The sequence below is a fragment of the Cervus elaphus genome, chromosome 13 (assembly GCF_910594005.1).
Source record: "Cervus elaphus chromosome 13, mCerEla1.1, whole genome shotgun sequence".
Classification (NCBI taxonomy): domain Eukaryota; kingdom Metazoa; phylum Chordata; class Mammalia; order Artiodactyla; family Cervidae; genus Cervus; species Cervus elaphus.
Window position 1 is genome coordinate 51717137 of NC_057827.1, and position 27682 is coordinate 51744818.

At 36.5% G+C, this 27682-nt stretch overlaps 1 protein-coding gene across 7 annotated transcripts in view; it reads left to right on the plus strand.

Moving 5' to 3' along the window:
• Positions 1–1558: 1558 nt before the first annotated feature.
• MIA2 (MIA SH3 domain ER export factor 2) overlaps positions 1559–27682 on the plus strand; it is a 90595-nt gene continuing 64471 nt past the window's right edge. For 2 of the 7 annotated variants that reach the window (XM_043922637.1, XM_043922638.1), the window contains exons 1-6: positions 1559–1874; positions 3583–3716; positions 6532–6618; positions 12882–14109; positions 20293–20511; positions 20616–20716. In XM_043922637.1, the coding sequence (XP_043778572.1) occupies positions 1760–1874; positions 3583–3716; positions 6532–6618; positions 12882–14109; positions 20293–20511; positions 20616–20716 (1884 nt within the window). In that variant the 5' untranslated portion in view covers positions 1559–1759. Of the gene's footprint in view, positions 1875–3582; positions 3717–6531; positions 6619–12881; positions 14110–20292; positions 20512–20615; positions 20717–26948; positions 27106–27682 lie in introns of those variants that run through there. The other 5 variants (XM_043922639.1, XM_043922640.1, XM_043922645.1 and 2 more) reach the window with 3 other exon arrangements.

Below are 27682 nucleotides of genomic sequence, written 5' to 3' on the forward strand. Positions count from 1 at the left end.
AGTTTACAGATTTGCAAAAGTATTCAGGAAACAAACCTACACCTTTTTGAGTGTGCACATGTACAGCTATGCAGTGCTCTAATTGTAAACCAAAGGACCCTCAAACTCATGCTCTGTCAGATTTTTCTGAAGAGGGAAAAATCTTTGATCTCAGAGAACAGGTTTCCTACTAATTATTGGTTCTGGAAAACAAATAGAGAACACACATCCTTTTATTTAGGACTTTGAATGCAACAGACTTTCACTTTAGCTTGCTCAGGCACTAGAGGGGAGTGTGGTGTCACACAAGTGTTGCAAGTGCTGCATTCTGCAAAGTGCATGTATGTTGGCATGCCCAGACACTGGGAAAAGGTACAGCAAAGAAGGACTAAGAAAAATATTCCCCTAAGATTGAAACAGGACAAACTTAGTTTCCAAAAGTCTACTTTGACCTAGTGTTTTACACAAAAATTCCCAGTATAGGGATTTGATCTCCTTTAAGGGACAATATCATTCAATTTGGAGAAAGAAATGGCCACCTACTCCAGTATTTGTACCTGGGAAATGCCATGGACAAAGGAGCGTGGAGGGCTACACTCCATGGGGTCGCAAAAAGAGTCAGACGTGACTTAGTGACTAAACAAGTCATTCAAGTAATTTAATTTCCATAACCTTACTGTTATTTAAAAATGATATATGCTTACTTATTTTTAAGAAGAAAGTTAAACAATATAGAAAGTACAAAGAGGAAAGTGAAAACAACTGAACTCAAATGATATATTCCCACCGTATGGGGGAGGAGTCTTTCAGACCTCTCTCTCATTCACCCTTTACATACAGAAATACACATATGATTTTAAATACATTAAATGATACTGTATGTATGTGTTGTATGAAACTGCCTTCTGTTTCTGTAATGGTATTGTTGCAGAGGGAATAGACATCTTTCTGTGGTTGTGAGAAGGAGGAGTCACGGGACCTAGGTTTAAATTTCTTCTCCATGCACTATGTGACGTTGGGCAAGTGAGTTAACCCATCTGCATGTACCTCAGTTTCCTCATAATGCAAGATAGGGATGATAATGTCACCTATTTAGACAGTTGATGTGAAAGTAAAATCAGATCGTGTAATTGTTTAAGACAGTACGTGGATCTTAATAAGTACTTAATACATTTTAACTATCTTAACTGAATACAAGTTTCAACCTCAGAGTAACATGGAAGGTTGTTATAATATGAAAGTGGGATTTTTTTTTAAATAACTTTCATCATGATAATCCTGAATGATGCTTTTAATATAAATTATTATTGCTTCTACATTTAACTATATCTTCCCTGACGCTGGTATTTACATGCAGCAAATACTATGTACTTATTTACTGATCTACCCGAAGACTTTAACAGAAAGAGATAAATTACCTTTTGTGGAGGCCATTTAAGAATTGTTCTGTGGAACACAAGGTGCCTTTAAGCAAGAGAATTTTCCATGGGCTGGCTTTATAAGACATGACTCCAGCTAAAAATCCCTGTTAATTATTAAACCCTTATGTATAATCTGGATACCTGACACTGCAGATACTGAAGATTGAGAACAGAGAGTGTTTTCCCTCAAGTTAAGCCTAAACACCGACAGAAAAAAGTAGTTATCAAGAGGTTGAAAAACCTCAAACCTTTCCCTCTTACATTTAGAAAATATGCTGGGTTATCTCCTGTTTTGGCTGGCATAAATATTGCCTAAACGATCAGTTTAAACCTTGTTTGGGATTCCTGCTTATTTTAGCATGGCGGATCTTAAAGTTCACAGGATCTTCCTTTTGGTTATTTCTCTGACAAAGTGTTTGGAGAGCACAAAACTGCTGGCAGACTTAAAAAAATGTGGTGACTTGGAATGTGAAAGTAAGTTGCTTTTCTTTTTTTCCTCTTAAACTAAAGCTCTGAAATGATATAAAATGTTATTGTGGACATGTATGATAAAAAATGAACATTAATATCATTGGGAAATATTTGTAGTTATAAAGTGTAGTCCACTATAAAAAGGACATGCTAGAAGCAAAACATTTTATGATAGTTTTTAATGTAAATATAAAGGAGTAAGGATAACCTTATATATAAATATATCAGAAATTATAAGGACATTAATCCAGCTTTCAAAACAAACTAGCACTTTTACTACTTTTTAAGATAAATGTAAATGATTTGTATTAAAAAAAAGCCATTTGATAGCTATTTTTATGAAGCTCTTACTTTTTTAGTTTCTGTTTCACAATCAGAAGTTGCTGACTCTCATGAGTTTTCTAAGACTGTTTTTATTTCATACCATCATGATTTATTGTCTAAAACTTTATCACACATTAATCATTTTTGCATAATTTATTATGTAAAAATAATGAAATCAATTTTAGGAGTTGAAAGTTTTATTTATGTCTGAATATTAAGCTTTCTCCTACAATGATAAATTAATTTTCATTTTGTTCTTTAAGAACTTATTATGGTACAGAACGAATAGCATCTTTCATCCCAATATATTAGAATCGCTTTAAACCTTCTATCCCTCCAGTATGTGAGAATTATTTCTAATTTGCAACATGGAAATTAAAAATTTAAAATATTATTAGTATTAACATAAATAATTTAAAAGTAAATTTTTATGTGTAAACATTTTCCTTAATAATTTGGATATGTAATTTAATATAGAAAGAATGTTTACTAGATGATAATAATAATATTATTATATAACCATTATATAATTATATTATTATCTAATTATATAATAATAATTAAAACAATTTTTATTTCTTTCTTTACAGCCTCATTTTAGTTGCCTTAGGGTTAGGCACATATCATGTTAACAGAACATTCACATTTATAGTAATCGATAAAAGTTATTTTAACTTTAATTGCACAACTTAATCAAAATGTTTTACATATGTCAGTATAATTATAATAGTTAATATGATATGTATATTACTTTACATGTTGAAGGGCTAAATCTGGCATATGGGGATATAATCGTTCATAGTTACCAAGGGTCTGTCATGTGCTGGGTCTGCAAGATGAGCGATGTGTATCTAAGCAGAATAAAATAAAATGTAAGATAAGTTTCTCTTCCTCCAGGGATTTTCATTCTAGTAAATGATGATAAGACAGGTCAATATGAAATAGTAAATAGGGGTATAACATAAGAATAATAGGTAATTTTGAAATTCAGAGAAGGGGTGGAGTAGGCTGGACCAATTAGGGATATCTCATATAAGAAGTAGGATATGAGTTGTCCATTAAGAGAGACTGATGGATTTCTAGAAAGGTTTAGGGAAAAACAAAGAAAAGCTCAGAATATAGAAAGCAGATGTTGCAGTGAAAAGAAAGTCAGTTCAGATCTGGCTCCACTATTTATCAGGTGTGTGACCATCTCTTTGAGACTTAATTAAAGGCTCATTTGTTAGTCTGAGATGAGATTATTTACCTCATAGCCTGTTTTGAGAATTTAATAATAACAAGGATAAAAGGTATGAAAGAGCTTATCATGATGCCTGGAGTATAGTAGATGGCTAGGAAGAAAACTAATTATCTTTTCCTTCCCTTCTCTACTTTGCATGTTACATAGCTTTAATAAGCAGAGTCTCAGCCATAAGAGATTACAGAGGACCTGACTGTCGATACCTGAACTTCACTAAGGGAGAAGAGATATCGGTTTATGTTAAACTCTCAGGAAAAAGGGAAGACTTGTGGGCAGGAAGTGTAAGTATCTAACCTTATAAATCGAATACAGAATAAATGACCAGCTTGCACAAAGAAGCCTCATTTTCATCTCTAAAAGAACTTTAAACATTTCAAAGTACTATATATATATATACATATATATATATATATATAACTTTTGATATATTTAAACAAACAACATGGACATGTTCACTATTGGTTCCAGAATTTCTATAAAAGTAGCTTTGGGGAAGCCAGTCTGATTGAGATGAAGGCTTAAGAGTGCCTTGAAGTTATTTTACATAAAATGCATAGTTTTTTAACTTAACTTTTATATTTGTTTGGAGAGACTTTAGAGGTACTGATGGAGGTTACCAGGTGACTAGGTAAGCCCAGCCATCCCTTGGTGCTACCAAGGTTTAGGAGAGACTGGGAAGTTTTAGTTAATCAGATTAAAAAACGTGTCTTGGGACTTCCCTGGCAGTCCAGTGGTTAGAGCTCCATGATATCACCTTTCACTGCCAAAGGTGCAGTTCCATTTCCTAACTGGGAAAACTGAGATCTCACTTGGCCAAAAAAATAAAAAAGACATGTCTTTCTGAGCAAATAAAGGTCTGAGTTGCTATTGAAGAGGTCCTCTGAAAGATTAGTAGCCTAAGGAAATGAGATATATTAATTTTTCATGGAAAAAAAGAATAGCTGAGACACTTTTATTCAGCCCAAAGTCCTATTACACTGAAATTCCTAGGCTCCTGAATCATCTTTCTGAATGCATAACGTAGAAAAATTAATGATTAATATTTTCAGTTGAAAATAGATTGGTATCTAAGATTATATCATTATGTTTAAGAATGAAAACATACCATGACACATGATTTTATTCCCAAGCTGAGCAAGCATGACCAAACTATACATACATCATTTCCATATAGCATATGCATAAGATCTCTTCGTTGTATAGCATCTAAACGGGAAGCCTCTGATCTTTATTTGAAGGTGCAGATTCTATGTGGGTCAATCCTGCTTCTTAGCATTAGAGGCTATATGACTGAACCTCAGACATTGTTGACCAGAATTGTTTACCTGGACTTTGCAGCTCCCAAGACTTCTTACTGCTTATGGTTCTTTAAACACACTATTTCTCTGACTTGAATGCACTGGAGGTATCTAATGCAACTATAAGAAAAATTAAACAGTAGGTATCATAAGAAGAAAAGAAAGCATTCTTTCTTATCTGCTGCTACTGCTGCTAAGTCACTTCAGTCATGTCTGACTCTGTGCGACCCCATAGATGGCAGCCCACCAGGCTCCCCCATCCCTGGGATTCTCCAGGCAAGAACACTGGAGTGGGTTGCCATTTCCTTCTCCAATGCATGAAAGTGAAAAGTGAAAGTGAAGTCTCTCAGTTGTGTCTGACTCTTAGCAAACCCCATGGACCGCAGCCTACCAGGCTCCTCCATCCATGGGATTTTCCAGGCAAAAGTATTGGAGTGGGGTGCCATTGCCTTCTCCGTCTTTCTTTCTTGTCTACTATGTGTGAAAATGATAGTTCCACACAAAGCAAGATGTAATGTGTGGAGCCAGGGTGAAGTTTCAAGCACACTTAGTTTTATGCTTTAGGTGTCTAGTCCAGGCAGATAGCCATTTAAGCAGCCACACTGTGGGCTTCCCTGGTGTCTCAGCGGTAAGGAATCCACCTGCCAGTGCAGGAGACACGGGTTTGATCTCTGCTCTGGGAGGATCCCAATGCTGCGAAGCCACTGAGACTGTGAGCCACAGTTACTGAACCTGCACTCTGGAGCCTGGAGTCACAACCACTGAGCCCACATGCCACGACTCCCGAAGCCCATGTGCCCTCGAGCCCATGCCCTGCAACAAGAGAAGCCACTGTGATGAGAGGCCTGCACACCGCGACTGGAGAATAGGCCCTGCTCGCTGCAACCAGAGAAAAGCCTGCATGGCAACAAAGACAGCACAGCCAAAAATAAGTAAATAACTAAAATTAAAAGAATCCACACTGTGTGATTAAGACTCTGGGCTTTTGTTGCTGAGGGCCTGGGTTCAATCCCTCATTAAAGAACTAAGACCCTGCAAACCAGGTTTTGCCACCATAGAAAAGGAGCCACATTGTGGAGTTCGCTTTGTCAGTTTTCAAATAGTTGCAGCAACTGAAGAGCTGGAAAAATCAGAATTGAGGTGTAATGGTGCTAAATCAAAGGGCCAAAAGAAATACACTCTTTAAACTTGGACAGGGGTAGGAAATGGACTGAGAGTGGCCGTGTGAAGCCTTCACTCTTGGGGGACATCTTGAAGGCACTTAAACATGATTGAGAGGACCTCTGTCACCAAGGTACAGAAGTTGAATGGAACCCGATCCCCTCTGGAGGACTCATAGATCTTTACTATCTTGATGAATCCATCTTGGCCCTTCAGGTTTAAACATCTTATCTTATTTTGACATCCTGAAAATGCTGAATATGTCACAGCTCCATCTAGCTTGGCTACTGTCACCTTTCCCTTGTTTTTTCATATTCCAGGTTTATTAGTATAAATCTGTGGTCCACGAGGCAAGAAAGGTCATTAAGAACAGAAAAAGGAAGAAAATGAGTGGTTTTCCCTCTGAAATCTGAAAAAGTGCCATTTTATAGCTTGCCCCTTTGTTCCCTCAAATTAACCCTGTTCTGTTGAGTAGCAAGCGGAATATGATTTAATTGGACTTTCTTTTAGATAGTAAATGAAAACCAATAAATATTTGTGATTTGAAATACATGAAAGTCAAGGACATGGAACAAAATTAGACTCAATAGCTATTGCTTTGATTACTCTTGTTAATATTTATTCTTCATTTTGATAGAAAGGAAAGGACTTTGGATATTTTCCCAGAGATGCAGTCCAGATTGAACAAGTATTCATATCTGAGGAAGTTCAAATACCAACAAAAGTGAGTAAACAGATTTTGGTTGTTAACTGAACTGATTTATTTTTCTAAAGTAAATTTATGTATTTTTTTCCCTAACAAGAATTCTCTTTTCCAATTACCCGTTTTCTTTTTCTTCTTTCTCCTTTTAATGAATGTATTCTTTATTTAATTTAATTTATTTTTTAATTAATTGATATGGGAGTATAGTTGTTCTGTCTCTGTGTGTGTGTGTGTGTGTGTGTTAGTCATTCATTCATGTCTGACTCTTTGTGACCCCTTTGGACAGTAGCCCACCAGGATTCTCTGTCCATGGAATTCTCAAGGCAAGAATATTGGACTGGGTTGCCATTCCCTTATCGGTTATTAGTTGAATTTAAAATTTCTTGATTAACACAGTTTTCTGTGGTGTAAATGCCCATTGGTTATACATCTTATAGAGTGGATACATAAAATAGTCTTAAGAACTCATGCTAGGAATAGTTTGAGTATGTGAATAAAATCAGGTAAGACAAGGTTAATGACAAAGATTTTGCTTACTGAAAAATTAGCAGGCAGTAGAATATAGTAGTTCAGAGCATAAATTTTGGAGATGGGCTGGGTTCAAAGCCTGACTTAGCCACTGAGTTGTTATGTGATCTTTCTGCCTTTTTTCTCATTTGTGAAATGAGGATGATGATTATAAACTTACCTCATGAATGTATTGAGGAAAAAAGAGCATATGAAAGCACATAAAACAGCATTTACTAAATGCTATGTAAATGTTAGATATTATTACTAATGTTATTGTCCTCCTGAGACAGAGTTTATCTCCCATCATATTCTCTAGGTCTCCAATCTATAAACTTCTTTTGCTGTTGGAGCTTTAACTGAGTTTGATAATGCTGGGCTTGATAATGAGAAAGGGAATCAGAAGGTGACTCTTCAATACATGAATTTGACTAGCGCATTTAATTCAGATTCTGGGTTCAATCCCTGGATCAGCAAGATTCTCTGGAGGAGAGTATGGCCACCCACTCCAGAATTCTTGCCTGGAAAATCCCATGGACAGAGGAGCCTGGCAGGCTACGGTCCATAGGATCACAAAGAGTCAGACACAACTGAAACGACTTAGCACACACACATGCAGGTTAAGCCAGTTTACCTTAAATGAGGTCAGTGTGAAGTCAGCCAGTTTACCTTAAATGAGGTCAGTGTGAAGTCAGTTCTGCCTGGTTAAGTAAACTGTCTATTATCTGGCTCTTTCCCAGCACAAATTCTGGGATTACCTGTCTATTCACTGTGTAACTATCGGTCCTGCCAGTTCTGTCTCCAAAATATATCTATCTGTCTTCTCTTCAGTTTTACTCTCCCTATAGCTCTGACTCAAAGCATAATTACCTCCTGAGTAGAACCTGTAGTAGGTTTCTAACTGGTCTTTTTACCTTTACTTTTGCCCTCTTCCAATTCATTCTCTAAACAGCCATGAATCTTATAGTCATGAATCAAAATCCAAAAAATCAGATCTTGTCATTCACTTGTTTTAAAGCCTTTTAACGGCTTTGCGTTGAATCTGGAATCAAGCTCTGACTCCTTACCTGGCTCTGCATGATCTGTTCCTGCCCTCTGCTGACCTTGTCTTATGCCCTTCTTCTGGCCCCGACTATGCTCCTAGCCATGCTGGCCTATTGACTGTTCTTAGACCATGCCAAGCCCTTTCCCCGCCTACAAACCCAAATTGGTCATTCCCCTTGTTTGGAATGCTTTCCCTAAGTTCTTCACCTGGTTAGTCCCTCCTTATCCTTTTGTTGTTGTTGTTTAGTCCTTAAGTTGTATCTGTTATTGCTTAGTCGTTAAGCTGTAGGTCGCAGCTTAAACATCAGTGCCTCAGAGAGCTCTTCCATGATGATTCTAAAGGAATTAATGCTTCTCAACCACAACTTCCTATTTCCTGCATAGCACTTATAACAATCTATTACTTATTGTTTCTATCATTTACTGTAGAATTTCAGTACTTGGCACAGAGCAGAGCACATAGTAGGCATATCAGTTCAGTCAGTTCAGTTCAGTCCCTCAGTCATGTCCGACTCTGCGACCCCATGAATCGCAGCATGCCAGGCCTCCCTGTCCATCAAAAACTCCCAGAGTTTACTCAAACTCATGTCCATCGAGTCAGTGATGCCATCCAACCATCTCATCCTCTGTCACCCCCTGCTCCTCCTGCCCCCAATCCCTCCCCAGCATCAGGGTCTTTTCCAATGAGTCAACTCTTCGCATGAGGTGGCCAAAGTATTGGAGTTTCAGCTTCAACATCAGTCCTTCCAATGAACACCCAGGACTGTTCTCCTTTAGGATGGACTGATTGGATCTCCTTGCAGTCCAAGGGACTCTCAAGAGTCTTCTCCAACACCACAGTTCAAAAGCATCAATTTTTCGGCACTCAGCTTTCTTCACAGTCCAACTCTCACATCCATACATGACCACTGGAAAAACCATAACCTTGACTAGATGGACATTTGTTGACAAAGTGATGTCTCTGCTTTTTAATATGCTATCTAGGTTGGTCATAACTTTCCTTCTAAGGAGTAAGTGTCTTTTAATTTCATGGCTTCATTCACCACCTGCAGTGATTTTGGAGCCCAAAAAAGTAAAGTCTGACACTACTTCCACTGTCTCCCCATCTATTTTCCATGAAGTGATGGGACCAGATGCCATGATCTTAGTTTTCTGAATGTTGAGCTTTAAGCCAACTTTTTCACTCTCCTCTTTCACTTTCATCAAGAGGCTTTTTAGTTCCTCTTCACTTTCTGCCATAAGGGTGCTGTCATCTGCATATCTGAGGTTATTGATATTTCTCCCAGCAATCTTGATTCCATCTTGTGCTTCTTCCAGCCCAGCATTTCTCATGATGTACTCTGCATATATATTAAATAAGCAGGGTGACAATATACAGCCTTGACGTACTCCTTTTCCTATTTGGAACCGGTCTGTTGTTCCATGTCCAGTTCTAACTGTTGCTTCCTGACCTGCATATAGGTTTCTTAAGAGGCAGGTCAGGTGGTCTGGTATTCCCATCACTTTCAGAATTTTCCACAGTTTATTGTGATCCACACAGTCAAAGGCTTTGACATAGTCAATAAAGCAGAAATAGATATTTTTCTGGAACTCTCTTGCTTTTTCGATGATCCAGCAGATGTTAGCAATTTGATCTCTGGTTCCTCTGCCTTTTCTAAAACCAGCTTGAACATCTGGAAGTTCACGGTTCACATGTTGCTGAAGCCTGGCTTGGAGAATTTTGAGCATTACTTTACCAGCATGTGAGATGAGTGCAATTGTGTGGTAGTTTGAGCATTCTTTGGCATTGCCTTTCTTTGGGATTGGAATGAAAACTGACCTTTTCCAGTCCTGTGGCCACTGCTGAGTTTTCCAAATTTGCTGGCATATTGAGTGCAGCACTTTCACAGCATCATCTTTCAGGATTTGAAATAGCTCAACTGGAATTCCATCACCTCCACTAGCTTTGTTCGTAGTGATGCTTTCTAAGGCCCACCTGAAAAACAAAAAATAAGGCCCACCTGACTTCACATTCCAGGATGTCTGGCTCTTGGTGAGTGATCACACCATTGTGATTATCTGGGTCGTGAAGATCTTTTTTGTACAGTTCTTCTTTGTATTCTTGCCACCTCTTAATATCTTCTGCTTCTGTTAGCTCCATACCATTTCTGTCGTTTATCGAACCTACCTTTGCATGAAATGTTCCCTTGGTATCTCTAATTTTCTTGAAGAGATCTCTCGTCTTTCCCATTCTGTTGTTTTCCTCTATTTCTTTCCCTTGATCACTGAGGAATGCTTTCTTATCTCTCCTTGCTATTCTTTGGAACTCTGCATTCAAATGGGAATATCTTTCCTTTTCTCCTTTGCTTTTTGCTTCTCTTCTTACAGCTATTTGTAAGGCCTCCTCAGACAACCCTTTTGCCCTTTTGCATTTCTTCTCCATGGGGATGGTCTTGATCCCTGTCTCTGTACAGTGTCACGGACCTTTGTCCATAGTTCATCAGGCATTCTGTCTATCAGATCTAATCCCTTAAATCTATTTCTCACTTCTACTGTATAGTCATAAGGGATTTGATTTAGGTCATACCTGAATGGTCTAGTGGTTTTCTCCACTTTCTTCAATTTCATTCTGAATTTGGCAATAAGGAGTTCATGATCTGAGCCAGAGTCAGCTCCTGGTCTTGTTTTTGCTGACTGTATAGAGCTTCTCCATCTTTGGCTGCAAAGAATATAATCAATCTGGTGTTGACCATCTGGTGATGTCCATGTGTAGAGTCTTCTCTTGCGTTGTTGGAACAGGGTGTTTGCTATGACCAGTGTGTTCTCTTGGCAAAACTCTATTAGCCTTTGCCCTGCTTCATTCCATACTCCAAGGCCAAATTTGCCTGTTACTCCAAGTGTTTCTTGACTTCCTACTTTTGCATTCCAGTCCTCTATAATGAAAAGGACGTCTTTTTTGAGTGTTAGTTCTAGAAGGCCTTGTAGGTCTTCATAGAACCGTTCAACTTCAGCTTCTTCAGCATTACTGGTTGGGACATAGGCTTGGATTACTGTGATACTGAATGGTTTGCCTTGGAAACGAACAGAGATCATTCTGTCATTTTTGAGATTGCATCCAAGTACTGCATTTCAGACTCTTTTGTTGACCATGATGGCTACTCCATTTCTTCTAAGGGATTCCTGCCTGCAGTAGTAGATATAATGGTCATCTGAGTTAAATTCACCCATTCCAGTCCATTTTAGTTCGCTGATTCCTAGAAGGTCGACATTCTAGGCATATAGGAGGCCCAAATTCTTAGGTCAAGTCCCCTGGGAAATAGATGGACTTTTGCATCCAAGAAAGGTACTGGGGAGTACTCTTGGGACTAGCACTTATAAAGAAACACCAGAAAATGCAGGATTGGACAGACAGAGAAGTTGAACTATAATGCAGTTGCAGCAATGATTTCAGGTGATTCTATAAGGAACTTAGAAGCTGAGATGACTTTTCAGATTTGTTCTGAATAGAGGCAAGGGGATGAGCCTTTTTATCCTTGCACGACTGGCTCATCTAGGGTAGTATAACCTTGGGCTACATTAGACTAGTATTTACTAGAGACAGTTTCTATTTTAAGTACTTGATTCATTTAATCTTTTACAACAGCCCTATAAGGTATTATTTTTCTCATTTTGTGAATGAAGAGACTGAGGCATAGGAAGGTCATCTAATTCACCCAAGGTCACAGAGCTAGTAAACAGCAGGATTAAGATTTCAATCCAAGGGTGAAACAGATCACCAGCCCAGGTTGGATGCATAAGACAAGTGCTCAGGGCTGGTGCACTGGGAAGACCCAGAGGGATAGGATGGGGATGGGGGGGTGGGAGGGAGGATTGGGATGGGGAACACATGTAAATCCATGGCTGATTCATTTCAATGTATGGCAAAAACCACTACAATATTGTAAAGTAATTAGCCTCCAACTAATAAAAATAAATGAAAAAATAAATAAATAAAAAATAAAAAATGAAAAAAAAGATTTCAATCCATAGTGTTTGGCTCCAACGTCTATTAATCACCTACAGTGTTGTAGTGCCAAAATTATACTGTAGAAATTGCAATTCTGAAGTTTTTTTTTGTAAAATTCTGAGTTTTATTCTCATTTTATAATGGTGATTACCAAACAGCAGTGCATATCAGTGTCTCATACCTTCAGAAAAAAAAATAGCTTTTATCACTTTATTCTTGAAAATTCGGTTTTCTGTGAAATGAGCAAGTGGATCCCTGTCTCCATTGGCTGCTTACAGTAACTCAGTTAAAGAAGCCTGAGTGTTTTAGTGTAGCTTCTAACCAGGCCATCATGCTTTGGAATCTGGTTTTTCTGAGCTGTGATCATCCTGCTGTAAATTCCGGTCTGAAACCACTGCACAGCTCCAAATGTCCATTCAGTGTACCCTTACAAGGAGCAAGATTTTGTGGCCATGTATGCCTTTTCATTAGAGTTTCTTTGCGGAATATACTCAATACTGGATTGTCTTTTCTTCTAAAGTTCTTCAACTATTTGATCACAAATCCTAATGCAAGTGGATCTCACTGAGGTTTATATCACTAACCCTGAAAAGTCAGTTAGGATACAAATGTTTGCGATTAGGAGTTTTTGCTCAGCTATTGAGCTAGTTGTGTGGCCTTGGGAAAATGACACTCACTTGGAATGATTTTGGACAAACAAGGAGTTTCAGTATATTAATGTCAATCATATATATATTTTTCCTTTCAGGAATCTGACTTTTTCTGTCTTCTTGGAATAAACTATATATTTGAAAATGAAGCTAGTGAGTTAAACAGTGATAATAGTGAAAATATGTATCCATATGAAGAAGATAATGACCCCAAATCTAGTGTATATGAAAATGATTTTCAGATAGAACCTGGCTTTTATTCAACTTCTGAAGGTAGTTTGTTTGAAGACCAATTTCCAGCTTCAGAGGCTCCTGAAGATATCAGAAGTACTAGTCAATCAGAAGATTGGGAAGCAGAAGCTGGAAGTATGGAACAGTATCTTATTCCAGAAGGGGATCATGTCCCACCGTCTTCAACTGTGCCTGAAGTGAAAGAATGGTTTGGATTCGGAAAGGACCAAACTGAAGAAAAGACTTTTGAATCAGTTATTGAACCTCAAGAAGAAAGCTCATTTCGAAGTAGACAAACAGCAGTGGAAGATGGGAATGACCCAGAGGAATTAAACAGTGGTAAGCCCCAAACAGAACATAAGCAAGAACTTGAATCAGAGTTTGATTCAGTGCCAAAGGAACAGTCTGAACTAGTATCTGAGTCAGAGCACATTTTCAATCCTCAAGACGCTGGTTGGTTTGGTGGTGGATTTACAAGTTATTTGGGTTTTGGAGGTGAGGATACAGAGCTTGAGTTATTGTCCAAAGAAAGCAACCCACCTTTAGAAGATGTTCCTAGTTCCATATCCTCTGAAGAAGAACCCACTGTTCTGTGTACAGAAATATTAACAGAAAAAGAAGACATAATCACTAATAACAGCTCAATTCTCAAGCCAAGCTGGTTTGATTTTGGTTTTGCTATGCTAGGCTTTGCATATGCTAATGAAGATAAAATGATATCAGATGATGGAATAAATGAAGAAGGAGGTGTGGGAGATAAACATAGACATCCTTCAACAAGTGAATTTGACCCTCATAAAGAACAAGAAATAAAACTAATAAAAATTACGGAAACTGAAAATCAAATAGTCAAGGAAAGGGTCTTAGAGAAAACAGATGATTCTGATACTGTACCATATTTTAAAAAGCTATTGTATAATTTTAACAATCGCTGGAGTTTCCAGAATACTCCAAAGGAAACAGAATTGACATTTCCCAAACAGACTCTGGATGAAAGTAATATAGGTGAAAATGATAAAACAGAAGAATTTTCAGCTGAAAAGTACCCCACAGATAATATAGAAGATATGTTGAAAAGTGATTACAGTCAGCCAGGTTAGTATAAAATATCTATAATGTGATTTCTTTTTTAAACATAGGAAAAAGTGAAATTGCTAGTTGCTCAGTCTTGTCTCACTTTTTGAGGTGCCATGGACTGTAGCCCGCCAGGCTCCTCTGTCCATGAATTCTCCAGGCCAGAATACCAGAGTGGGTAGAGATTCTCTTCTTCAGGGGGTCTTCCCAAGCCAGGGGTCAAACCCGGGTCTCCCGCATTATGGGCAGATTCTTTATAGTCTGAGCCTACTTTTAAAAATACAAATCACATGAAAAATCCAGGAATCCTTGTTTTTCTAAATAAACAATAATCAGCAACAACCTTATCAATCACCCTTTTATCAATATATCTGGTTTGCTCTGGGACTTAGTAGATCTTGAAGTGAAGTGAAAGTCAGTCAGTCATGTCCAACTCTTTGCGACCCCATGGACAGGCGCCTGCCAGGCTCCTCTGTTCATGGAATTCTGCAGGCAAGAATACTGGAGTGGGTTGCCATTCCATTCTCCAGGGGATATTCCCAACTCAGGGTTCAAACCCAGGTCTCCCACATTGCAGGTGGATTCTTTACTGTATGAGCCACCAGGGAAGCCCTTAGTAGATCTCAATATCATAAAATCTCAAGGGGCAAGGAATGATTGGATATATATGGATATTTCAAGGAGATCTCTAGGTATTTTACAATAAGTTTTAATCAAACTGCTATATGTAGACAGGTTTAAAAATATATGTAGTGCTAAGGCTTTTTTGTTTTTTTTAAACAAAAGCAATTTCTATTCCCTTTGTCCATCTCTACTTCCACCTCTCTCCCAAGGATAATAATTTCTTTTATTTTTTAGAGAAAATTTATTTTAGTATTTATCTATTTTCTAAATAAAATATTTATATTGTTCTTCTTTGATTAACCTATTAACCTATTTTAGATAATGTCCATTGACTTCTTGTTCTGTTAGGTGATAATTTTGCTTATTAGGTTATTCTAAAAACACCTTTCATTAATTTAAAATAGTCTTGGTTTCTAAATTATATTTTATTCTAGATCTATAGTTCCTCACCTCCCCCCTAAGAAGATCTGTGATAACAAGGGTTTTCTTTAAGTGTACAAGATAATATGGAAACTCAAGCAAAAACAATGTAAAAAGTTTTCCACATTCTCCCTCAAGTCTCTCAATTCTGGGAGCTCAACAGAGGACAACAGAAGAGGGCAGAGTAGCAGAGGAGACTTCTAGGTGTCCAGGCATCAGTGACTCCTATGATTAAAAACATGTGGATTATATTTTAAGTAGAGTTATATAACATGACTTTCTCACATCTCCATTCTGATGTCTTTATGATGGACAGATTAGAAACTCAACAAATATTGGCCAATAATACAGACACAATTGAACTTTAGAATGACAGAAAAACTTTCACAAGAAGAGATCAATAATGCAAACTCAGAAAGAAACACATTTCTTTGGAGCTAGTTGATTTTCTTGAATTTCCAGAAGAACTATATGTTATTTCTTAATATTCTACAAAATGTGAGTTCTTTACTTGATCAACATCCTCTAACCAGAATATAGACTTTAGATTCTAAGTGAAGTGAAAGTATTTGTTGCTCAGTCATGTCAGACTCTTTGAGACCCCATGGACTGTAGCCGGCTAGGCTCTTCTGTTCATGGAATTCTCCAGGCAAGAATACTGGAGCGGGTAGCCATTCCCTTCTCTAGGGGATCTTCCTGACCCAGGGATCGAACTTGGGTCTCCTGCATTGCAGGCAGATTCTTTGCCATCTGAGCCACTTCTAACACTTTTCTAAATAAGAAAGGTGTAGATATGATGATTTTCATGATTGAAAACATTAGAGACCTAGATTTTCAAAGGCTAGAGGAAATCATTTTATTCTAAGCTTGTTAGATCCTAAAGAGATATTTGTGAAAAAGCAGATGAGAGTAACTGGAAAGAAGAGAGACTAAAACAAAGCAATATCAACCCAGAAATATAGGCGAAAAATTTTTATAGATGTATAAAAATATTTTAGAGCTTATTTATAGAAACTTCAGGGCATTCTGAATATCATTTTAGTAGAATTTATTTCATGTAGCGATGCTGGGAGAATAACTTGGTAAATAGTCAAGCAGTGCATTTATGCAACTATAACTAGTTTTGAAGGATTTTTATAAAAGTGTTAAGAAATTCTTTTAAGGTTCAGAGAAAAGATGCCTTACTCTACAAATATTTCAAACATTTCACTATTAGCTAAATGAAAAGCAAACTAGGGTCATGCAAAGTTTGCTATTAAAAAAGAGAATACTAAAGGAAGGATTCAGTTAATGCCACAGAGTCTATTTTCTGGATATTGGAGAAATAGCTAAAATAGCCAATATTTTCAGATAATTTCAGTAACCCTTTTAGGGAATAACAAGTGAAAACTGGACTTAAGTATAAAGAATGCATAAGAAAAATGAACCACTGATCTTGAATAAGTATTTGTGAAAAGCTGAGACTTGAGATAACACATTGACAAAAAGCCAATATTGCTGATCTAAGAATTTACAAAATAAATTAATTAGATAAGTTATTTATATTACAATATTAATAGCTATTTTACAAAAGGATTCCAACTGAGCTTATTTAAATAATGAATTTTTCAAGTACAGTTAAATAGGAAAGAAAATTCATTTTTTAATTTGAATTAAAACTTTATTAATTTATTAACAATTATAAGAAAGTCATAACTGTATCTAATGTAAATCTTTTTAAAAAATTGAATTATTTACAATATTTCAGGTATACAGCAAAGTGATTCAGTTATATATAACAATATATGTACATATAAGAACATATATGAGTACATACATAAGAATATATATTATTTTTCAGATTGTTTTCAATTACAGGTTATTGTAAGATATTGAGTATAGTTTCCTGTGCTATTATTAGGACTTTGTTGTTTATTTTATATACTGCTGCTGCTGCTAAGCTGCTTCAGTCGTGTCCGACTCTGTGCGACCCCACAGACAGCAGCCCACCAGGCTCCTCTGTCCCTGGGATTCTCCAGGCAAGAATACTGGAGTGGGTTGCCATTTCCTTCTCCAATGCATGAAAATGAAGTGAAAGTTAAGTCGCTCAGTTGTGTCCGACTCTTGGAGACCCCATATATACTGCTGCTGCTACTGCTAAGTCATTTCAGTCATGTCCGACTCTGTTCGACCCCACAGATGGCAGCCCACCAGGCTCCCCCATCCCTGGGATTCTCCAGGCAAGAACACTGGAGTGGGTTGCCATTTCCTTCTCCAATGCATGAAAGTGAAAAATGAAAGTGAAGTTGCTCAGTTGTGTCTGACTCTTAGCGACCCCATGGACCGCAGCCTACCAGGCTCCTCCATCCATGGGATTTTCCAGGCAACAGTACTGGAGTGGGGTGCCATTGCCTTCTCCACCCATATATACAGTAGTATATAAATGTTAATCCCAAATTCTTAATTTATCCCTCCCTTTCTTTCTCTTGGTAACTATAAGTTTGTTTTTTGCTTGTGAGTCTATTTCTGTTTTATAGGTAAGTTCATTTGTATAATTTTTCTAGATTCCACATGTAAGTGATATCATATGATATTTGTCATTCACTATCTGACTTCATCTAATATGATAATCTCTAGGTCTATCCAATGCTGCAAATAGCATATTTCATTCTTTTTTATGGCATGTAGTCCATTGTATGTATTTAATACATACAATCTTCTTTTTCTGTTCATCTGTTGATAGACATTTAGATTGCTTCCATGTCTTGGCTATTGTAAATAATGCATGTATGTTTTCAAATTGTAGTTTTCTCCCAGTATACGGCCAGGTGTGGGGTTGTTCGATCCTATGGAAGTTCTATTTTTAGTTTTTTAAGGGACCGCCATGCTGTTCTCCCTAGTGGCTGCACCAGTTTATGTTCCCACCAGAGTACAGAAGGCTTTCCTTTTCTCCACACCCTCTTCAGTATTCATTGTTTGTCGACATTTTGATGATGGCCATTCTGACTGGTGTGGTACCTTACTGTAGGTTTGATTTACATTTCTCTAATAATTAGCAATGTGCTTCTTCTTGGCCATCTGGATGTCTTCTTTGAAGAATTGTCTGTTTAGGTCTTCCACTCATTTTTGATTGAGTTGTTTGCTTTTTTGATATTGACCTGTATGAGCTGTTTGTGTATTTTGGAAATCAATCCCTTGTCCATAGCATCATTTGCAAATATTTTCTCCCATTTCATAGGATGTCTCTTTGTTTTGTTTATGGTTTCTTTTGCTGTGCAAAGATTTTTAGTTTAATTAGGTCCCATTTATTTTTGGTTTTGTTTTCTTTACTCTAGGAGACAGATTCCCCAAAATATTGCTGTGATTTATATAAAAAAGTGTTCTACCGTTGCTTTCCTCTAGGAGTTTTATAGTATCCAGTCTTGTAGTTAGGTCTCTAAATTTTTTGTGTATGGTATTAGAGAATGTTCTAATTGCATTCTTTTACGTGTTGCTGTCTAGTTTTTCCTGTACCACTTATTGAAGAAACTATCTTTTCTACATTGTATATCCTTATCTACTTTGTTGTAGATTAATTGACCATAAGTGTGTGGGCCTATTTCTGGGCTCTCTAGACTACTCCATTGATCCATGTATCTATTTTTGTTCCAGTGTCATACTGTTCTCATGATTGTAGCTTTGTAGTGTAAGCTGAAGTCAGGGAGTATGATTCCTCCAGATCTGTTCTTCTTTCTCAAGATTGCTTTGGCTTCTAATGTAAATCCTAAGGCTTGCATTTGAGTCATGTAAAAATAATACCTCAGAAATGTAATTAAATATGAAAATAATATAGGAAGTTTTTGGTTTTTTACATATATTTATTTCAAGTGTGTTATCAGATAACATTTTAAAAAGAATCAATCTAGGCACACATAAATTTTGGGAAATCAATTATTGAATAAGTCTTTTTTCCTCTTATGCCATTAAACATCATTGTAGATCACTATTTGAATCCTGTATTTACAGTGGTCCAATTATATTCAGACTCCTGAATTGATTGTTAATTTTAAATTTTAATGTCCACATGTGATATTATTAAATTACAGGTACCTGTTTGCTCACTGGGGACTTTCTTCTTTTAAACAATGCTAAGTGTCAGCATGAAAATGATATGTTACATTCATAACTCAAAGAGCGAAGTTAGATATTGAATAATTCAGTTAGGACTATTCTTTAATATTGTTTTTCAGGACTGCAATGATAGTTTTCTATCTTTGTCTTAAAAAGTAACTGAGAAATAAATTCCACAATTTACTTGACTACTATACCTCAGGCTAGGACTAGTTAGAACCTTTTTTAAAAAAAAAATCCTGTTTGATTAGTTCATTGAATCAAGTGATCTGTTTAAACTATATTTGAAGATTGAATTGATGGCTGTGTGACATGGCATGCACATAAATATATGGTGCAACATTACAAGTATGGAAAATTATAACACATATATTTCAAATTAAATTTTTTTCTTAATTTTGGAGAAGGGTAATACTTTTTAAGGGCTTCCCAGATGGCTCAGTTGTAATCTGCTTGCCAATGCATGTCGGGTTCACTCTCTGGGTTCGGAAGAGCCCCTGAAGAAGGAAATGGCAACCTGCTCCAATAGTCTTGCCTGGAAAATCCCATGGACAGAGAAGCCTGGCAGGCTACATTCCATGGGATCACAAAAGTTGGACACAACTTAATGACTAAACATCAACGACAACAATCCTCTTTAAAATGAATTTTCTCGAGATATGCATATAGATATATATGTGTGTGTGTGTGTGTGTATATATATATATATATATATCTTCATATATACAGGGCCATGAGCCAAAGGATGCAGATGGCCTCCAGAAGGCAGAACAAGCAAGGATATGAATTCTCCTCTAGACCTCCAGAAGGAACACAGCCCTGCCAAAGCCTTGGTTTTAGGATTTCTGATTTCTAGAAATATATTTGTGTTGTTTAAGCTATTAAGTGTGTGTTAATTTATTATATCTGCATTAGGAACTAATACAGACTATAAATTTGTTTCAATGAATTCTTTCCATAATGAAGTATCACAATGCCCACAAAGATTCAAAGGATGACCTGCCTAGAAAAAAATAGGAAGCCTACAACAAAGTAAACATTATTAAAAACCCTAAACATTTCTATTTGCAGATATGGACTCTGAAATAGAGCTCCCTATGGGAATTCATGAAGAAGCTCATTTCAAAACTCTATCTTCTGAAAATAGTGATGAAAAATTAAAAACGTCACTAGACACTGAAAGGCCTACTCAGGTGGAAATGGACACATCTACGGAAAATACCCTGTCAAACAGTCAGATCCTTTTAACTGATAACTCTTTATCTCCTCAAAATTACATTGCTAAAAAAGGTAAGAAACAAGTTATTTGTTCTCTAATGCAGCAATTAAGGAAGAAATTAAACTCAAAATTTGTATCTTATCAAGTATTAACATTTTAATTTATAAATTGACAGAAGATGCTTCTTGGCGTCAGCTTCTGGAATATTTATTTCAAATTGATGTTTATGATTTCCTGAATTCTGCATTTTCACCAATTGTAATTCTTATAGAAAGGGTAAGTTGAAATTTTAGATATTTTTCAATACTTTTATGTGTGTGCTAAGTTGAGTCAGTTGTGTCTGACTCTTTGTGAGGCTATAAACTGCAGCCTGCCAGGTTCCTCTGCCTATGGGATGATGTAGGCAAGAATATTGGAGTGGATTGCCATTTTCTTCTTCAGGGGATCTACCCGACCAAGGGATTGAACCTGAATTTCTATGTCTTTTGCATTGGCAGGTGGGTTCTTTATCACTAGCGCCACCCAATAATTTTACCTATTTTACTAAATATAGGAGTAACTGAAAATTATGTTTGAGTGAATCCTCCATATGTAAATATTATTGATGCATAACATTTCTCTTTGCGTAAAACCTTACATGAAGCTTTTCCCTTACATGAATATTTTGTTGCATGGATGTTCTTAAAGATATTTTAAAAAACCTTTCCTTAAGCTTTGTTGATCTTGAGCATTAGGGTTTTTTCCTTCTCTCTTTTTTTAAATCAGAAGAAATCATACTAAGATTTAACTCAGAAATAATATGAACTGAAACTTAATCTTAAGCAAATTACTAATATTTGAATAACAGCTGTGACCTCAAAATGATGTAATGTGAGAATCTTGCAAAAACAACTAGTACTTCAAAATTTAACCAAGTCATAACTAAAATTCTAAAGTTTGTCTGCTTTTTCATTTATTGTAACTTCTATTAAATTCTATCTCATTTATTGTAAATGAAATATTACAAAAGGACCTAGCCGTAGTATTTGGCACATAAGGTCTTTTGCAAGTGTTTGTTCCTTTTCTCATTTACTACTATTATATAAATAATTGAGGAAGCACTTGTATCTTCTCATTTACATTTTAAGATGAAACTTAACAGTGGTTGCCCTCAAGGAGTTCATTCCCGTTGGACACAGTAGAAAAAGCAATAACTGTACTATGTGCTGTAATGGCCACAGGATGCTACTGCTACACAGGAGGAGCTGCCTGGTAGACTGATTGGGAATGGTAGGTAGAGAAAGTGGGAAGGAGGAGCCTGGGAAAATGTCCCAGAAGAGATCTTACTTGAGCTGATGTTGAAGAAAGAGTAGCAGTTAGCCAGGCAAGAAAGGATGAACATTCTAGGTTGAGAGTGCATTTTTAGAAAGTACAGAAGTGGGAGAGATTCTGGCATTTCTAAGCAATTCAGTCTGATTGAATTTATAAGCAATAAATTTATAAGCAATTTATAAGTAATTCAGTCTGATTGAATATAAAGTGAGACTAAAGTTGAATACTGGGATTAAAGAGAAAGGTTAGCTTTGCATTTGTGATAGGAAGTTGAACTCTATCTTTTCAATAATGGGGCACTATTTTTTTTTTTTTAATTTTTTTGGGGGGCACTATTTTTTAAATTTATTTTTAATTGGAAGATAATTGCTTTAAGTAAAGTGAAAAAGTTTCATGTATGAAGTCTGTCAACCCACACTGTCAATATTAATAAGAATTGAATGAAGACCAGAGGAAGGGAGTCCAATCAAGAAGTTATCACTTGAGTTCAGGAAACAAATCGTGAAGGTCTAAATTAGGGTTTATAAACTCAAATGAAATGAGTGCAGCACAGGTAAAGGAGAGAACTGTAGCCAACTATAGAGTGTACACCTTCTCCAAAGGATATAGTTCCTTCCTTCAGTTTGGGTTTTTTTTTTTCCAGATTTTCTGATATTTCGAGAAAAATTGGAAATCTAGATTTTTTTTTTCTCTTTTTTTTTGAAATCTAGTTTTTTTTTGTGTGTGAAATCTCCCATTTTTAAAAAAAGAACCTGTTTTTTAAAAATAATATTTAAAAATATTTATTGATTTATGGCTGTGTTGGGTCTTTGTCGCTGCACAGGTTTTTTCTAGCTTCAGTGAGTGGGGGCCGCTCTAGCTGTGGTGCAAGGGCTTCTCACTGCCGCGGCTCCTGTTACGGAGCACAGGCTCCAGTGCGAGGGCTCCGGGGTCACAGTACACGGGCGCAGCAGCTGTGGCTTGAGGGCCCGAGAGCATGGGCTCAGTAGTTGCTGCACTTGGGTTTAGTGGCTCTGCGGTATTCGGGATCTTCTCTGACCGGGGACTGGACCTGTGTCTCCTGCAATGGCAGGTGGATTCTTTTTTATTTATTTATTTTTAGTTGAAGGATAATTGCTTTACAGTATTGTGTTGGTTTCTGCCAAACATCAACAAGAATTGGCAATAGGTATACATATGTCCCCTCCTTCTTGAACCTCCCTTCCACCTCCCTCCCCATCCCACCCCTCTAGGTTGTTACAGAGTCCTGGTTTGAGTTCCCTGAGTCAGACAGCAAATTACTATTAGCGATCTATTTCATATGTGGTAATGTATGTTTCTATGTTACTCTCTCCATACCTCCCACCCTCTCCTTCCTTCCCTGCCCTGTGTCCATAAGTCTGTTCTTTATGTCTGTGTCTCCATTGCTGTCCTGCAAATAATTTTATCAGCACTATCTTTCTAGATTCCTTATATATGTGTTAGTATACGATATTGGCTTTTCTTTTTCTGATTTACTTCACTCTGTGTAATAGGCTCTAGGTTCATCTATCTTATTAGAACTGACTCAAATGTGCTCCTTTTTATGGTTGAGTAATATTCTATTGTATATATGTACCATGGCTTCTTTATTTGTTCATATGTTGCTGGACATCTAGGTTGCTTCCATGTCCTAGCTATTGTAAATAGTACTGCAGTGAACATTGGGGAACATGTGTCTATTTCAATTTCGGTTTCCTCAGTGTATATGCCTAGTAGTGGGATTTCTGGGTCATATGGTGGTTTTGGAGAAGGGAATGGCAACCCACTCCAGTACTCTTGCCTGGGAAATCCCATGGACAGAGGAGCCTGGCGGGCTATAGTCCATAGGGTTGCAGAGTTGGACACAACTAAAGCAACTTAGGAAGCACACACATGGTGGTTTTATTCCCAGTTTTTTTTTTTTAAATCTCCACACTCTCTTCCATCATGACTGTATTAATTTATATTCCCACCAGCAATGTAAGAGGGTTCCGTTTGCTCCGCAGCTTCTCCAGCATTTGTTTGTAGACATTTTGATGACAGCCATTCTGACTGGTGTGAGGTGGTATCTTATAGTTTTGATTTGCATTTCTCTAATATTGAGCAATGTTGAGCATCTTTTCATGTGCTTGTTAGCCATCTGTATGTCTTCTTTGGGGAAATGTCTATTTAGGTCTTTTCCCACTTTTTTTTTCCCATTTATTTTTATTAGTTGGAGGTTTTTCCCACTTTTTGATTGGGTTGTTTTTCTGATATTGACTTATATGAGCTGCTTGTTTATTTTGGAAATGAATCCTTTGTCAGTTGTTTCATTTGCTATTATTTTCTCTCATTCTGAGGGGTGTCTTTTCACTTTGTTTATAGTTTCCTTTGCTGTGTAAAATTTTTAAGTTTAATTAGGTTCCACTTATTTATGTTTTTATTTCCACTACTCTAGGAGGTGGGTCATAGAGGATCTTGCTGTGATTTATGTCATAGAGTGTTCTGCCTATGTCTTCCTCTAAGAATTTTATAGTATCTGGTCTTACATTTAGGTCTTTAATCCATTTTGAGTTTATCTTGATATATGGTGTTAGGGATGTGGGTTCAATCCCTTGGTCGGGAAGATCCCCTGGAGGAGGGCTCAGGCAACCCACTCCAGTATTCTTCCCTAGAATATCCCCATGGGCAGAGGAGCCTGGTGGGCTATAGTCCATGGGGTCTCAAAGAGTCGAACATGACTGAAGAGACTTAAGATGGTGCGAGGAAGTGTTCTACTTTCATTCTTTTACCTGTAGCTGTCCAATTTTCTCAGCACCACTTACTGAAGAAGCTATCTTTGCCCCACTGTGTATTTTTGCCTCCTTTGTTAAAAATAAGGTATCCATAGGTGCATGGGTTTATCTCTGGGCTTTTTATACTATTCCATTGGTCTATATGTCTGTTTTTGTGCCAGTATCGTACTGTCTTCTTGATGACTACAGCTTTGTAATATAGTCTGAAGTCAGGAAAGTTGTTTCCTCTAGCTACATTCTTCTTTCTCAAGATTGTTTTGGCTATTTGGTGTCTTTTGTGTTTCCATATGAATTGTGAGATTTTTTTGTTCTAGTTCTGTGAAAAATGGCAGGTGGATTCTTTACCCCTGAGCCACCAGGGAAGCTTGAAATCTCCCAATTTTTAACTGCTGGCAAATATTCAGATTAAAAAAAAAATACCATGCAGGTCAGACAAAATGTTCTGTGGGTTGAGTTTGGGCTACTAGCCATATTTTTTAACCTCTGACCTAAGTATCTGATAATGGTTATTAAAATGATTGGAAGAACAAACTAGATAGACCTTTTGCAGATAGACCACTGGATTTAGTGATTGATTGAAAGTAGCAAGGAGAAAATGAAAAACAGGAAAATTTATGAGATTTCTAGCTAAGGTGACCAGGTGCCACTGACTGTAAGAGTATTTGTGAAAACTAGGCTTAATAACACATATTGTTTTGCTTTCAGAGGCTTCCTCGTCACTTTCTTTGGTGGGTTCCAGAGAGTTGACATTACCTAGTAAATAAGCTCAGAGAAATGATTAATTTACTCAGTATGATTTGGTGTTGAAGATGTTGGTTAAAAACATTACTCAGAAATCTGCTCTAGCATAGGAGAGAATAAAAACTAATGATGATGTAGTTTCTAAAATAGTTGTAATAAAACTTTCAACTGCTTATTTAATTCTATTTATTAGTATGTCCTACTGACATAGCCCTTACTTGTCGTCTCCCCATAAATTATATCAGTGAAGTTACTAAATTAAAAAATAATTTATTGCTACACCATATTAACCTTTCTATACAGTTAAGTGCTTATTTAATATAGGCTGTGCTAAGTATGCTTACTTTTGTGGACTCAGTAAATTTTGTCAAATACATTTTATATGAACATCTTGTTTGAGATTCTTTAGACATGAAAATATTGACTTTAAATGTATTAATTATCTTGTGACCCTGGAAAGTCACTTATTCTCTGGGGAAGTCTCAGTTTAAAACTCTAATATCAGAGATTAGATGACAGGCTACTGGTCATAGACTGGCTTGAGCTTTGTGTAAAACATTATGAATCAGTTGCCTGCACTTAAAATGTGCATTAATAAAAAAATCTGGATTTCTGCACTTTGTTGAAAACGTAGAAGACTGTAATACATAGTCTCCCATTCTTCTACAGCAACAAGAAGTTCAAGCTGAATAGAGCTTGTACTGAGTAGACATGCATTTTTCATTTCCCTATACTTATTTCAACTGTTTGGCCTCTATATGGTTTAAGTTCATAATGTTTGGACTAAATATTCTGAAGCGTTCCTGTCAGACCAGGAATTTCAACAATCTTAATGTGTCTAATAAGCACCAATAAATTTAGGTGAAAGGGTTTCCTTTTTTTCTTTCCTAAATTGTTTCCATTTGTTGATAAGTTCAGTTAGATTTTGTAAAAAAAAAAAAAAAAAGCCTAAGGAATAGGAATCAACACTACTTTTATCTACTTTATTTTATAATTGAAGAGGCTCTTTGAGTTCTAACATTTATATATTCTTAACTAGAATGCTTCATTTATATATGGAATAAACAATGGAAATTACCCAACTCTTGTTCAACAGGTAGCTTCTGATTTAAATGTTCTGAGAACAAACTCTTACATCATTAGCGAATGAAGATGTGGCTCAGCATGTTTGACTTTCTTTTGAAAGACTAGATCTTATAGCCAGTGATACTGACTGTTTAATCAAAAGGGAGTAACTAGTATTTATAGTTTAGCAACAGGGCCCTTTATAAGGGAAATCAGTTTCTGGATTGTAGACAAAGTTTACTGGTTAGCATGTTTCCAGTGGTCTTGTATGGGTTCTTGTAGCTGTCACAAACACTGACTGCATGTGTTCTCCATTTCCTTTTAGATGGGCCTATATAAGTGGCAAAATCCCGTATCTACTTAAGGAAAACAAACTTTGAATGTAAATATGGTAAAAATCATATACTCTATATGAATATATGTTAAAACATTCAATTTTATTTTTATCAAAGTTACCTAATCCAGGATTTCTCTTTTCAATTGTAGATTTTAAGAGAGTAGTACTTGCATGATATTTAAAGACAAAAACTGACCAGGAGTTTTGTCCATGAAATTAGATTATGGGTTGGTAGTCACAACTCCACCTATAACACCCCTTTACCACACAAGTGTCAAAACAGGATCACAGTCTTTGTAGAAACAGAAAAGTGCAGGATGTATTAGAACCTGAAATCTTTCTCAAAGATATGAGGTACTACTAGAATTTTACATATATATTAGGATATTTTAACATGAACTTTTTAAAAAATGGAATTGAAAGATCTAGAGGAAGAGGTAAGTTTCAATATGACTATTAAGTGTCTACAGAAATGAGGTTCGGATCTGGCATTGAGTTTAAGGTTTACTGTTTTTGCCATGGGAAATTTGTAGATTTTTTAAAAATGTCATTTATCCTTTTGTCCCTGACTATGTTTTTAATATTTGTGGTGGTAATTATTGTTAAATTAGAAAAAAGCACAGACTGTCTCTGGGAGAGCAAAGGGACTTTAAAAAAAATGCTTTAGGTTGTAAATAAGTCCTGAAAGCTGAAAGTAATTCTGGAGTTCTCTAAAAATGTTCAGATTTACTGAAGAATTTTCATTCAGTAACACAATGTTTTGAGGCATACTTTGTTCTAAGATTCTTTTAAATTTTAAAGACAGAGTTTTAGTTTGGCTTCTGTTTGAATAAGCTATGCATATAGTTTAGTTTGAGTATATACTGTCCAACACATATGAAGGTTGTGTAATACCTTAAATATGGAGAATTATTAAGCAATTTCTGCTGTTTTTTGCTACCGATAGTTCCTGAAACTCCTTAGGCTGATGTGGCAAATGAGAGTTCCGAAAATCTAGGCTGCATTTTGGTTCCG